Source organism: Embiotoca jacksoni, unplaced genomic scaffold (genome assembly GCF_022577435.1).
Source record: "Embiotoca jacksoni isolate LCO1_2020_lvr unplaced genomic scaffold, fEmbJac1.0.p SCAF_2, whole genome shotgun sequence".
Lineage (NCBI taxonomy): Eukaryota > Metazoa > Chordata > Actinopteri > Embiotocidae > Embiotoca > Embiotoca jacksoni.
Window position 1 is genome coordinate 1,028,686 of NW_027185340.1, and position 14,651 is coordinate 1,043,336.

General features: G+C 43.7%; 3 protein-coding genes across 6 annotated transcripts in view; 2 read left to right on the forward strand and 1 right to left on the reverse strand.

Annotated features, from left to right (window-relative positions):
* Positions 1-258: 258 nt before the first annotated feature.
* On the forward strand, positions 259-5,481 carry dhrs9 (dehydrogenase/reductase (SDR family) member 9). 4 transcript variants are annotated; one of them, XM_069153775.1, is made up of 5 exons: positions 259-349; positions 2,391-2,707; positions 3,015-3,273; positions 3,356-3,519; positions 5,183-5,481. In XM_069153775.1, exons 1-5 carry the CDS (start codon positions 342-344, stop codon positions 5,404-5,406), a joined length of 972 nt encoding a protein of 323 aa, XP_069009876.1. In that variant the 5' UTR covers positions 259-341; the 3' UTR covers positions 5,407-5,481. The 4 variants fall into 4 exon arrangements, with proteins under 4 accessions (XP_069009876.1, XP_069009877.1, XP_069009874.1 ...); XM_069153776.1 differs by lacking the exon at positions 259-349 and adding an exon at positions 399-434; XM_069153773.1 differs by lacking the exon at positions 259-349 and adding an exon at positions 1,807-1,871.
* Positions 5,482-5,563: 82 nt separating this feature from the next.
* rdh1 (retinol dehydrogenase 1) lies at positions 5,564-13,400 on the forward strand. The gene is made up of 6 exons (XM_069153772.1): positions 5,564-5,942; positions 7,042-7,077; positions 7,215-7,545; positions 11,334-11,592; positions 12,925-13,088; positions 13,161-13,400. Exons 1-6 carry the CDS (start codon positions 5,940-5,942, stop codon positions 13,379-13,381), a joined length of 1,014 nt encoding a protein of 337 aa, XP_069009873.1. The 5' UTR covers positions 5,564-5,939; the 3' UTR covers positions 13,382-13,400.
* A 112-nt stretch (positions 13,401-13,512) lies between these two features.
* Positions 13,513-14,651, reverse strand: part of lrp2a (low density lipoprotein receptor-related protein 2a) — a 45,316-nt gene continuing 44,177 nt past the window's right edge. Inside the window, exon 81 of the mRNA XM_069153771.1 lies at positions 13,513-14,611. Coding sequence (XP_069009872.1) covers positions 14,441-14,611 — 171 coding nt within the window. The 3' untranslated portion in view covers positions 13,513-14,440. The remainder of the gene's footprint in view (positions 14,612-14,651) is intronic.

The window sequence follows — 14,651 nt, forward strand, 5'->3', positions numbered from 1 at the left end:
TAAAAGAGTCGACTCATACTCCTTAATATGGTTAAAAATGGTTAAAAAGATCATGTGTTAGGACGAAGAATTTATCAAATGTTTTGCAGGGAACTGCAAAAAAATAAAAAGGGTTGAAATACTGAAAAACTGTTATCTTTTCATTTTTGTTCAAAGTAAATTCACGATTGCGTTATCAGTCATGTAAGTAGCCCGATCAGCTGTCCTGACATCGATTGCTTTAGTCTTCGCCTGCATACCTGAGATTCCTGTGATCTCACAGGTATGCAGGTTTACCTCATTCAGGTAAATGCGTTCACCGAGGAAATATCACCACGTCACTCTCGTGATTATTTCTCCCCATGATCAGGTATGTTGTTGTTCTCGGTGGTAAAGTGACTTTAGTCCTTTCTGTTTGGGTCCCGAGCACCGAGAGGATGTAAGTGTCGGACTGAGTGAGTTAATGCAGAGTTTCGTGGCGGGGCGTGAAGTGTACTCGCACGTGTGAAACTGGTCCTTCAACCCGAAACTGGAGTGATTCAGCCATTTTGTGAACGCACCTGTGAATGTAATGCGTGTGTGTGTGTGTGTGTGTGTGTGTGTGTGTGTGTGTGTGTGTGTGTGGGTGGTGGGGGGTGTATGGGTGGGGTGGTCGCTCCACCGGCTCATGTTTGACCCGTCAAGGACCACAGATGTTATATTTTGTTTTCAACCACGCGTAGTTCAGTGAGGCCGGTTACCTGTGGAGAGGACACCGGGGCCGTCCTGCCCACGGACACAGCTCTCCCCGCCCGATCAGCCGGCTCCCTAAACGGCGGCCGGAGGTGCCAATTACGCGTCAAGCTGTCAGTGTTTTCCTGATATTGGAAAGGTCAGCGCGCGGGAGGCGGTGACGTCAGGGGAGGTGGACAGTCAGGGGAAGTGGACAGTCAGGGGAGGTGGACAGTCAGGGGAGGTGGACAGTCAGGGGAAGTGGACAGTCAGGGGAGGTGGACAGTCAGGGGAAGTGGACAGTCAGGGGAGGTGGACAGTCAGGGGAGGTGGACAGTCAGGGGAGGTGGACAGTCAGGGGAAGTGGACAGTCAGGGGAGGTGGACAGTCAGGGGAGGTGGACAGTCAGGGGAGGTGGACAGTCAGGGGAAGTGGACAGTCAGGGGAGGTGGACAGTCAGGGGAAGTGGACAGTCAGGGGAGGTGGACAGTCAGGGGAGGTGGACAGTCAGGGGAGGTGGACAGTCAGGGGAGGTGGACAGTCAGGGGAAGTGGACAGTCAGGGGAAGTGGACAGTCAGGGGAAGTGGACAGTCAGGGGAGGTGGACAGTCAGGGGAAGTGGACAGTCAGGGGAAGTGGACAGTCAGGGGAGGTGGACAGTCAGGGGAAGTGGACAGTCAGGGGAGGTGGACAGTCAGGGGATGTGGACAGTCAGGGGAAGTGGACAGTCAGGGAAATCACAGCCTCCATAAGTGGGAGCTCCATCGAGCCTCTTACATCATCTGGCAGTTTCGCTTCAGCTCCTGGTTTGTAGATTTAAACATTTGCAGCACAGACTCACCATCACATGTAGGTTATATTAAATATATGAAATCCAGCTGTAACAGTCGATCAAAGAATATAATCAAAGAGTGTTTGATCATCAACTAACTCAGGCCAAGTTTAATTTTAAAACTTTATAAGGAAACTGTACTTAACATCCCCAAGTTTCAGTTTCTAAATTATAATATCTTTGAGGTTTTAACAAGCGATTTGAAGATCAAATTTAAAAAGTGGCATTTTTCACCGTTTAATGGCATTTTAGCTCAAAAGACTTCATCAGTTAACTGAAGAAAAGAATCTCCAGGTAACTCGGGTATGAACCTTCATTATAACCTCTTGCTGCAACCACAGACAGTCATGTAAGTTGTTTCTAATTTAAAGGCAGAAAATGAATCGATGGTAAAATGACTTTATGAACTGATTGGTAATTTTGGATGTATTGAGTCGCTGGTTTCATCTTAGATGTGAATATTAACTGGTTTTGCTGCATTCCTTTTCTCTGAGTAAATCAAGCTTCCGGTGTTCAGGCAAAACAAGTTGTTCAATTATACAAACATTTTGTCACATCTTTACATGAAACTATATTCACCCGTTTGGTGATTTTCATATCGTGTTGTTGTACATTAACACCTGTTTGTTATAATTGTTTAATCGTGTCTGATGTGTCATTTCTGAGGTTCGTTATCTGGAAAGTGAACTTTTATTTTGTTACTTTCTTTAACAGCATTCAAACGTAGCAGATAAATGTGAAGTATTTCCTGTTGCCATACAGAAGACTGAACAACCATATAAGGCTGAAACTTTGCATCGTACAGTAGTAAACAAGGCAAAGGGCTTTTAAAGCATCTAATAATGTGGTTTCTTCTTCTTCCCGCCAGCAAAATGTTCCGGTATGTCCTCGGGCTCGTGCCTGTTTGGTTCATCTATCGCTGGTACAAAGAAAGCAAAAGAGTCTCCAACAAGGGGGACAAATATGTGTACATCACCGGCTGTGACTCTGGGTTTGGGAACCTCCTGGCGAGACACCTGGACACGCTCGGCTTCTGCGTGATCGCCGGCTGTTACACGGAGACGGGCGAGGACGAGCTGAAGAAGGTCACCTCGGACAGACTGACCGCCGTCCACCTGGACGTCACCGACTCGGAAAGCGTCCGTCGAACAGCGGCTCTCATCGAGGCTCTGGTTGAGCAGAAGGGTGAGTTGATGAAAGCAGAGACGTGGTCACGGGATGCTTCTCAGCTCTACAGCTGCTTTCAGGATCATGTGACCTCTCGGCAGGGCCGGTCAGCTGATCCGCATGTTTCCTACAGTCCTTGTTGTCATTAAAGCTTCGTGTGAACCGCACAGACTTCGACTGCGGTTCAGTTCAGTCGACTCTTCACGAGGAAGAATTTCTCTCGGTAATGTTTTAGGTATTAAAATAAAAAGTAACGCAGATTTCCCTCATCGGTGATTACGGCTGTCGTCTCCGTCCGTCTCTCCGTGTGTCTCCGTGTCTCCAGGGCTGTGGGCCGTTGTCAACAACGCTGGCGTCGCCGTGCCGTCCGGTCCCACCGACTGGCTCACCATCGAAGATTACAAGCCCATGCTGGCGGTGAACCTGTGCGGCGTGGTGGACGTGACGCTGAGCGTCCTCCCCCTCATCAAGAAGGCCCGAGGCCGCGTGGTGAACGTGGCCAGCGTGTTCGGTCGGATCAGCCCGTTCGGCGGCCCGTACTGCGTGTCCAAGTACGGAGTGGAGTCCTTCAACGACAGCCTGCGGTGAGGACGCGCTCGCCGTCCAAACCTTCGCTCGTCTCTCTCGTGATGTCTCGTTGACTCGCAGCGTCTCGCTCTGTCCCAGGCTCAACATGGCGCCGTTCGGAGTGAAGGTGGCGTGCATCGAGCCGGGCTTCTTCAAAACGGCCGTGACGGACCGGGCGGCGATGAAGAACAGCTTGAGGAGGCTCTGGGACAGATTACCTCAGGACGTCAAGGACGACTACGGACCGAGCTTCTTGGACAACTGTGAGTTACTGCGTCTTTGTTAACGGAAAATACAAACTTGGTTTTATTATTGGAACAAGTCACAAATATAAACTGTATATTTATGACTAAATTATAAATAACAAAGATTGGAAGCTCGACAAATACTGGATTGATGGAGCCAAAAGAAATATTAGGAAGTAAAAAGAACAATGTCGGCCAATGAAATCAGTCACGCTGTGATCACGTCCCATGATGCTTCACTTCATTCTGTCCGATTGACTTTTTAATATTACAGTGAGAATCCTGAAATACATTTTTATGTCATTTATTCTCTGGCATAAAGAATTAATAAAGAATTAAAAGAAGCAACTTGGAATAGGTTCACTTTTTAAAACAATGTTATTTTTTATGCTTTAAATTGAACCGATCTACAGATTCCTAGTTTTGCCAAGTCTGTTTGGAAATCAACTGTATGAAGGACAAATAGTTTTTCAGACAGATTTTTATCACTTTGAAGAGAACAGATTGTCCTACTGCACACGGGGACAAAGATCCAACTTTTAGGAGAAATGTCCTCTTGGTTGATGAAGCAGACATCGATTTGTTTGGCTGATTATTTTCATAAGGTTGAAGGTGAACTTGACGTGTTTACGTGAACTAACAGGAAAGTTTACAAGAATTAGATAGTAAAAAAAAAAAGTAAAAACTTGAGTTTCCATGTATTTCCTGAAGAGGTTTGTAAACTTTCAACTTCAACTGCAATAAACGGAGTGAGATGATGATGATGATGATGATGATGATGATAAAGAATTGTATTAAATACCTTTATAGCCATGTTGCCTGTTGATGAACGATCTCAACGAGGACGTGGTTCCCAAATGAGAACTTTAGTAATTCAAAGACAAAGAATGGTTGTTTTTCTTACCTTGGAATGAGTCTTCATATCGACACGGGGAGCAGGTCCTCTTCTGAGGAGCGGTCCTCTTCTGAGGAGCGGTCCTCTTCTGAGGAGCAGGTCCTCTTCTGAGGAGCAGTCCTCTTCTGAGGAGCAGGTCCTCTTCTGAGGAGCTTCTGTTTTATCTGAAGGCCACTGACGGTTCTTCAATGCTTGAAAAAAAAAAAAGAAACGAGCATTCAGTTCGTTGCAATCTGCAATCTCACCACTAGATGTCTCTAAATTACACGCTGGCCCTTCGGTTCATATCATCCATCCATGCTTTCATCCAGTGTCTGTAGCTGCTCTATGGTGAAGGGATATGAATGAGCAGAGTTTTAAAGGAGAACAGAGGCTGACTGACCGCCACAGGAAGTATTACAGGTTACATGAAGGAAACATTTCAACCTTTTTATTCCTGTGCAGTTTTCTGCTCAGTGGGTAGAAGTATAGTCTTATTGTTTACACGATCTGTCCTCTGGGACCACAGAAGAAACATGCATATTAAGTTCTACAATTATTTTTTAAGTTTTGGTGTTTATAGTTTATTGATTTAAATATTATTTTTGTATGAAAACAAACTTGAATAAATTCAGATTTTCATCTGTTGAGTTTAATTGAAATAACTATTTAATTATGTTGTTAGATTAAGAATGTATGAGCCTGTATCTAAAGTGTGTGTGTGTGTGTGTGTGTGTGTGTGTGTGTGTGTGTGTGTGTGTGTGTGTGTGTGTGTGTGTGTGTGTGTGTGTGAAATGGTTCTTTCAGCTCTTGCGAAGCTGGACGAGCGGTTCAAGGGTCTGACGGACAGCGACCTGATGAAGGTGGTGGGCTGCATGGAGCACGCCATCTGCGCCCTCCACCCTCGAACCCGCTACTCCGCCGGATGGGACGCCAAGTTCCTGTGGTTGCCGCTGTCGTACGTGCCGACCTGCATCACGGATGGATTATTTCTCAGGGATAACCCACAACCTAAAATATCTGTTCTATAGTTGCTGTCACGTCACTGAACAGCAGAACTTGTTTGTGTTTTATTTTCAGTACAATAAATGTGATTTCATACATTATCATGTCTGCTTTATTAATGATAACGTCTAATTTCATTTTTCCACATGTCAGCTAATGACTGGTCAGACGATGGCCTTTACATCTGAAGTCAAATATTAATCTTCATTACAGTATCATCATCACTTCTGTACACTTGCACAGCTTTTATTCCTGGTGGAGTTTGTCACTGTTTAAACTTTGTGATTCTTAAATGTTAATTAAATATTAAACAAAGAGAACAGTCAGCTGTGTAACCTTTGCTCAGAGATGTTGTTGTGTGAGTGTATTCAAGGTGAAAGGGGAGTTATCAAAACAAGGTTTAGTGTATTGCACAACCTGCTGGTAGATGCAGTCACCCTCCCTGATCACTGGACTCTGACTGACGGCTCAACTTCACGTTTTCATTCACAAAGGATCCTCGCTGTCAGTTAATATATATTCTTGGTGAAGAAGCAGCTACATCTAAAGAGTTGCAACTATGGTATGTTTGCATTATTATTATAACACTATAACTTCTTAAACCTGTATTTATTTCACATAAAATTAAGTAACAGACTTGACAGGAGTGGAGCCATTGAAAGATTTAGTTTTTTTCCCATTCGGTCTTCCTGAGATTTGACGCCATCTGGTGGTTGAGTGGAGATTGTTGCATTAAAGGGTCCGTTCACCAAAATCACAAAAGATGTTTCCCCTCTCGTTTCTACGGATATCTCAGTCAACTTGATAGTTTGGTTTAATCCGCTCGGAGGTTTGTGAAACAGTGTGATGTCAAATCTGTCCTGCAGAACCCAGTTTGAGTAAATGTGTTCAGTTTAATTCAGACATGAAGCTTTGCCAAAACAAACCTGTGTGCACAGCTGGAGGTCACGTTATTTTGATGACATTGTTTGGAGATATTGTCATGTGGGATACTCGCCAGCTTATTCTGTTCATAATTCTTTAAAGGACTGATTTCATTTTGTTTTTACTGGCATTTTAAAATGCTTTACTTGTAGAAAACAGGTACACAAACAGGTTGTGTGTGGGTGCCATGGCCAGATTAACCCACTAGGGGGCACTGGAGCAGAAATGAGCCGCTGACCCCTGTTGTGGTGTTAAAGGTGAAGCAGTCATTTAGGAATCTGCACCACTCGGGATATTTGAAACTGACAAATTGGTTTAAAAAGCATGTTTATCCATTCATGCCGGAGACATGATGGTTTGTCCATCCGTACAACTCGAATAATATTATATAATATCTCAGGAACGCTTTGAGGGAATTTTTAAAAAATGGCACAAATGTCGACTTGAAGTCCAGGATGAACTGATTTGATTTTGGAGGTCAGAAGTCAAAGGTCACCTCACAAAAAATGACTGTGGCCATAAATCAATAATTCATGCATAATTTCTGATGAAAGTTTATACAAATCACCCTCCAAATATTTAATACATATATATTAGTCTGAACATATATGAACGTAAACTACAATTTGAGTGGCTTGATGATGAAATGTACTTATGGTTGTTAGTAGATGTCCTGCTGTCTGATGTTATATTGGAGCTTTAATGATGTAAACTGAATGTCAGGTTTCTCCTCTCAGGTGTTTACTGACAGTCTGGCAACAGATTTATTACAGGTAAGTCGATTTCTCTGTTTGCACTAATTATTACAGTAAATATGCACTCATGCATTTTTATTTATCCTTCAGAGAACGAAAGGCCCGATAAACGTTTCTTTAAAGATCTTCTTCTCGTTGTATTGTTTGTGTCTAAGGTCGTCCAGTCACATCCGGCCTTCACCTGCATCTCACTTCTGGCCGCGCTCGCCGCCATCAGCTGGTACGTCAGAGATTCCTACGAGGTGGATGACGTCGGTCAGAAACACGTGGTCATCACCGGCTGCGACAGCGGCTTCGGGAATCTTCTGGCCCGACAGCTGGATCGAAAAGGTTTCCGCGTCGTAGCCGCCTGTCTCACGGAGAAAGGTGCGGCGGATCTGGCCGCGGCGTCCTCCCCCAGACTGAAGAGCCTCCTGCTGGACGTCACCGACAGCGCCGGCATCAGGAGGGCGGTGGAGGCGGTGAGGGGGGAGGTCGGACAGCGAGGTGAGGTTGTGCACTGATAGGGTGCCCGTCAGAGGGAAGCACTGGGAGATGAACCTGGACCATCCCATCATCAACCATCATCCTCCTACTGATCCATCCCATCATCAACCATCATCCTCCTACTGATCCATCCCATCATTAACCATCATCCTCCTACTGATCCATCCCATCATCAACCATCATCCTCCTACTGATCCATCCCATCATTAACCATCATCCTCCTACTGATCCATCCCATCATTAACCATCATCCTCCTACTGATCCATCCCATCATCAACCATCATCCTCCTACTGATCCATCCCATCATCAACCATCATCCTCCTACTGATCCATCCCATCATTAACCTTCATCCTCCTACTGATCCATCCCATCATTAACCTTCATCCTCCTACTGATCCATCCCATCATCAACCTTCATCCTCCTACTGATCCATCCCATCATTAACCTTCATCCTCCTACTGATCCATCCCATCATTAACCATCATCCTCCTACTGATCCATCCCATCATTAACCTTCATCCCCCTACTGATCCATCCCATCATCAACCATCATCCTCCTACTGATCCATCCCATCATTAACCATCATCCCCCTACTGATCCATCCCATCATCAACCATCATCCTCCTACTGATCCATCCCATCATTAACCATCATCCCCCTACTGATCCATCCCATCATCAACCATCATCCTCCTACTGATCCATCCCATCATTAACCATCATCCCCCTACTGATCCATCCCATCATCAACCATCATCCCCCTACTGATCCATCCCATCATCAACCATCATCCTCCTACAGATCCATCCCATCATTAACCTCCTACTGATCCATCCCATCATCAACCATCATCCTCCTACAGATCGATCCCATCATTAACCTCCTACTGATCCATCCCATCATTAACCTTCATCCTCCTACTGATCCATCCCATCATCAACCATCATCCTCCTACTGATCCATCCCATCATCAACCATCATCCTCCTACAGATCCATCCCATCATTAACCATCATCCCCCTACTGATCCATCCCATCATCAACCATCATCCCCCTACTGATCCATCCCATCATCAACCATCATCCTCCTACAGATCCATCCCATCATTAACCTCCTACTGATCCATCCCATCATCAACCTTCATCCTCCTACTGATCCATCCCATCATCAACCATCATCCTCCTACAGATCCATCCCATCATTAACCATCATCCCCCTACTGATCCATCCCATCATTAACCATCATCCCCCTACTGATCCATCCCATCATCAACCATCATCCCCCTACTGATCCATCCCATCATCAACCATCATCCTCCTACAGATCCATCCCATCATTAACCTCCTACTGATCCATCCCATCATCAACCATCATCCTCCTACAGATCCATCCCATCATTAACCTCCTACTGATCCATCCCATCATTAACCTTCATCCTCCTACTGATCCATCCCATCATCAACCATCATCCTCCTACTGATCCATCCCATCATCAACCATCATCCTCCTACAGATCCATCCCATCATTAACCATCATCCCCCTACTGATCCATCCCATCATCAACCATCATCCCCCTACTGATCCATCCCATCATCAACCATCATCCTCCTACAGATCCATCCCATCATTAACCTCCTACTGATCCATCCCATCATCAACCATCATCCCCCTACTGATCCATCCCATCATCAACCATCATCCTCCTACAGATCCATCCCATCATTAACCTCCTACTGATCCATCCCATCATCAACCTTCATCCTCCTACTGATCCATCCCATCATCAACCTTCATCCCCCTACTGATCCATCCCATCATCAACCATCATCCTCCTACAGATCCATCCCATCATTAACCTCCTACTGATCCATCCCATCATCAACCTTCATCCTCCTACTGATCCATCCCATCATCAACCATCATCCTCCTACAGATCCATCCCATCATCAACCATCATCCCCCTACTGATCCATCCCATCATCAACCATCATCCTCCTACAGATCCATCCCATCATTAACCATCATCCCCCTACTGATCCATCCCATCATCAACCATCATCCCCCTACTGATCCATCCCATCATCAACCATCATCCTCCTACAGATCCATCCCATCATTAACCTCCTACTGATCCATCCCATCATCAACCATCATCCTCCTACAGATCCATCCCATCATTAACCTCCTACTGATCCATCCCATCATCAACCTTCATCCTCCTACTGATCCATCCCATCATCAACCATCATCCTCCTACTGATCCATCCCATCATTAACCATCATCCCCCTACTGATCCATCCCATCATCAACCATCATCCCCCTACTGATCCATCCCATCATCAACCATCATCCTCCTACAGATCCATCCCATCATTAACCTCCTACAGATCCATCCCATCATTAACCTTCATCCTCCTACTGATCCATCCCATCATCAACCATCATCCTCCTACTGATCCATCCCATCATCAACCATCATCCTCCTACTGATCCATCCCATCATCAACCATCATCCTCCTACTGATCCATCCCATCATTAACCATCATCCTCCTACTGATCCATCCCATCATTAACCATCATCCCCCTACTGATCCATCCCATCATTAACCATCATCCCCCTACTGATCCATCCCATCACTAACCATCATCCTCCTACTGATCCATCCCATCATTAACCATCATCCTCCTACTGATCCATCCCATCATCAACCATCATCCTCCTACTGATCCATCCCATCATCAACCATCATCCTCCTACAGAAAAACATCATTAACCATCATCCCCCTACTGATCCATCCCATCATCAACCATCATCCTCCTACTGATCCATCCCATCATTAACCATCATCCTCCTACTGATCCATCCCATCATTAACCATCATCCCCCTACTGATCCATCCCATCATCAACCTTCATCCCCCTACTGATCCATCCCATCATCAACCATCATCCTCCTACAGATCCATCCCATCATTAACCTCCTACAGATCCATCCCATCATTAACCTTCATCCTCCTACTGATCCATCCCATCATCAACCATCATCCTCCTACTGATCCATCCCATCATCAACCATCATCCTCCTACTGATCCATCCCATCATCAACCATCATCCTCCTACTGATCCATCCCATCATTAACCTTCATCCTCCTACTGATCCATCCCATCATTAACCTCCTACTGATCCATCCCATCATTAACCATCATCCTCCTACTGATCCATCCCATCATTAACCATCATCCTCCTACTGATCCATCCCATCATTAACCTTCATCCTCCTACTGATGGGATGAAATCTTTCTGTTTCTAGAAAATACCTCACAGGCCACATAACAGCTGGCAGCACAGTAGAGCTTCTTCACATAAATCCAGACCATAGTTTGACCAAAAACATGAATGTGGACGTTACTATAAACCTTATAATTATCTCTCCCAATACTTACACCACACAGCATGTGCTAAATAATAATATATTGTTCTCATTCTGACATTTCTACACCTCATAATCAGAATAAACTGTTTGTATTGCACCTTTAAGAGGTGCAATACAAAGGTGGTAAATATAAAATATAATGAATTATGGTGGAATAATAAGAATGAGAAACTTTCAGTAAGACATTTAAATGATTTATCAGTTTTCTAATCAGGCTCTTTGTCCTTCATAACTCATCAGATTGAAGACACGTGTCTCCTCGCAGCCTTTTGTTCCTTCTTCTCTGATTGTTTAGTTTAAATACTTGTGCTTCCTGCTGCTCATCCAGCTGATCCTCCGTGCAGGTCTGTGGGGGCTCGTGAACAACGCGGGCAGGTCGGTGCCCATCGGCCCGACTGAATGGATGCGGGTGGAGGACTTCACGGAGGTCCTGGATGTCAATCTGATCGGCGTCATCGACGTGACCCTCCAGTTTCTGCCCCTCCTGAAGAAGGCCCGCGGCCGGGTCGTGAACGTGGCCAGCATCATGGGCAGGCTGTCTCTCAGCGGGGGGGGGTACTGCCTCTCCAAATACGGAGTGGAGTCATTTTCCGACAGCCTCAGGTAGTGGAACCAAAACCGAGTCATAGCACACCTTTTATTTTTATTTTATTTTTCAGATCAGGACATATTGTGGAGGTGGTCGATTAAAAATAAATAAATACATCGGTAGTTCATTTAAAGTGAAGGTGAGAACCAGAGGGAATCTCAGAAATGGATTATACCTAGTTTGATATATATATATATATATATATATATATATATAAAATATATGTTTTTTTATATATATAACAAACTAGATATAATCCATTTCTGAGATTCCCTCTGGTTCTCACCTTCACTTTAAATGAACTACTGATATATTTATTTATTATATATATATATATATATATTGATAATATTGCCCTCCTGAGGTACATTTGATCTCTAGGTTGGTTTATATAACATTAAACTCTTGTCAGCCCAAACAGAACAGATTTTGAGGACCTGCCATGTTGCGTTTGTTAACTTCACAGTTGGACTTTCAAAAATGGGAACTGATAATACTAATACTAATACTAATACTAATAATAATAATAATAATAATAATAATAATAATAATAATACTAATAATAATAATACTAATACTACTAATAATGATGATGATGATGATAATAATAATAATAATAATAATAATAATAATAATAATAATAATAATTAAAACCTACCTGAACAGAGATAAGAATCGTTGTGTTGTGTTCCCTGAGAAGAAGCTCTTCTTCCTCTGGTGGGATCAGGTCCGCCATGTTTCTCCAGAAGGAAAAAACAAACAGCGGATCAACAGAGGAGCCTTTTTTTTCCCGCCAATATCTCCCGGCCACCGTAGCTTCGCCCGGTGCACGGCTCGGGCCTCCACACACACACACACACACACACACACACACACACACACACACACACACACACACACACACACACACACACACACACACACAGTTGAAAGCGAAGGGTGGGGCCACGGGTGTCCAGCTGGCTGCATTCTGCAATCTCACCACTAGATGTCAGTCAACTACTAAGACACTGCTCTTTTAACGTGTCCTAATGACAGTTCAGTTTACGGACAGCAGTCAGTCAGAAATACAAAGAAGAACAGCAGTTCATGTAAACAAGAAAAAAAAAAGACAACAGTTAAAGTAAAAAAAACAAAAACTTCTGCATCACAAAATATTTGTTTACACTCTCATATAAACCGCAAACAACTTACTAAATCTAGTGCAAGTATAAAGCAGCAAAAAGTGGAAATACTCAAGTTGTACCTCAATAAACTGCTTGATTAAATATACATCACATTTGAGATATTAGACAAAAAGCATTTCTCTTGCTTTAAGAAACACATCGTCTGCTTGCTCTGATCAGGAGGGACATGCAGCACTTTGGTATCAAAGTGAGCATCATCGAGCCGGGTTTCTTCAAGACAGGTCTGACCCGCCTGGACCTGATCGATGAGGACCTGAAGAGGCTGTGGAGCCGCCTCCCTCAAGACGTTAAAGACTCATATGGAACGACATACTTTGAGGATTGTGAGTAAGAGTGCAGCTCATTTCAATCAGTGTCAAATAAAGACTGTAAATGAATCCTTTTTGCTGTCTCAGATCTGAAAGCTCAGGCCTTCTCCATGGGGATCTTGTGCAGTCCGGATATCTCCAAGGTGACGAGGTGCATGCAGCACGCGCTGACCGCTCGCTTCCCACGCACACGTTACGGAGCGGGCTGGGACGCCAAGTTCTTCTGGATCCCTCTGTCCTACCTCCCTTCGTTTATGACAGACTTTGTAGTCAATGTGCTTCTTCCGTCACCCAAAGGAATAAAATAAAAGAAGCAGCTGAACAGCAGACATCTCTTACTGCCAGTGTAAAACAGTTTGTATGTCAGCAGTGTTTATGTATAAAAGTCATCAAATTTAATACAGGCAGGGAAATAAAAAGGGTCAAGACTGGGTTAGAAAATAGGAAATTTATTCATTCATGTCTCAGCAGCGGCAATTTAATCCATACGGGCGTGTTCTGGGTGATCACAGATAGTTTTTATTTGACCTCATTATGATACAAAATCAATCAATCTGTAAAGTATTTATTTATTCGGTTTATAAAATGTCTACATCTGCATCCTCAGTTCATGTGTCGCTCTTCAAGATGATCAACCACATAACAGTTCAAGTACTGTTCCAAACTATTTTGACCATTATTGGTTTCGATATTATTACTGAAAAAAAACCAACTATCATGTTGATTTAAATTCATAAAGTCAGGGAACATACGGTAGCAGTGTGTCTGATTATGTACAATAAGTATGCTTAGCACACATATTGTAGCTCGTATCTGTTCATACTGGGGCACATATCAAATCCAATTTCTTTTGTCCTGCTTTAATTTGTCAGCCCTGAAATGAGGTATATAAACATGAAAGATGAAGTAAAAACATCTTCAGCTTTGTTCAGTGGCAAAAAAAAATATATCATTACCATCACATTTGTCTAATAAGCTTTGATCATATAAGTACTGTACATTCAGAATGATGCAGCTCACCTTTTATGTGTTATATAGTGTTTATGTTGAACTATTTAGGATCTATTTCAGAGATATTTCTGACAAAATCTTACTGTTCAAATTTACAAATATACAACATATTTATTAACATTTCTATCAGCAGCTTCAGTGCAAAGATATACATATTGTACATCAGAATAAAGAAAACAAACATGAACACAAGAATTGGCATAAGAAATGTCAGAAGGCATACAGCGTCACAGAGGACCTTTTTTCTTCATTCTCCGTCCTAAAACAATTAGAGTTTTGTACACAGGCTGCATAAAAAAATAAATTCTGTGCAAAGTGTGTTTCTGTTTTTTCGATTCCCGTTGGTGAGAGAGGGGTTATACGTCGCTGTCCTCTTTAACGAGGGTGGCTGTGTCTTTGAAAGTGTCCTCGGTTGGTGAGAAGGTGCTGGGACGATCCCTCTTCTGAGATTTGACGGGCGGGCCAAACGGAGAGGGCTCGAGGGCCGGAGAGACGCCGCTGCTTCCTGCAGGCTTTCCATCCTTCATCTGTAAGACAACAGTAATGGTAAAAAGTCACAAGTTACAA

Bases quoted from the DNA above. Each gene is read 5' to 3' on its own strand.
- dhrs9 (XM_069153773.1), top strand. From the start codon at position 1,828: ATGAACCTTCATTATAACCTCTTGCTGCAACCACAGACAGTCAT. The intron at 2,708-3,014 runs GTGAGTTGATGA...CCGTGTCTCCAG, and splicing joins GGCTCTGGTTGAGCAGAAGG to GGCTGTGGGCCGTTGTCAAC. The intron at 3,274-3,355 runs GTGAGGACGCGC...GCTCTGTCCCAG, and splicing joins TCCTTCAACGACAGCCTGCG to GCTCAACATGGCGCCGTTCG.
- rdh1 (XM_069153772.1), top strand. The intron at 7,546-11,333 runs GTGAGGTTGTGC...TCCTCCGTGCAG, and splicing joins GGGGGAGGTCGGACAGCGAG to GTCTGTGGGGGCTCGTGAAC. The intron at 13,089-13,160 runs GTGAGTAAGAGT...TTGCTGTCTCAG, and splicing joins AACGACATACTTTGAGGATT to ATCTGAAAGCTCAGGCCTTC.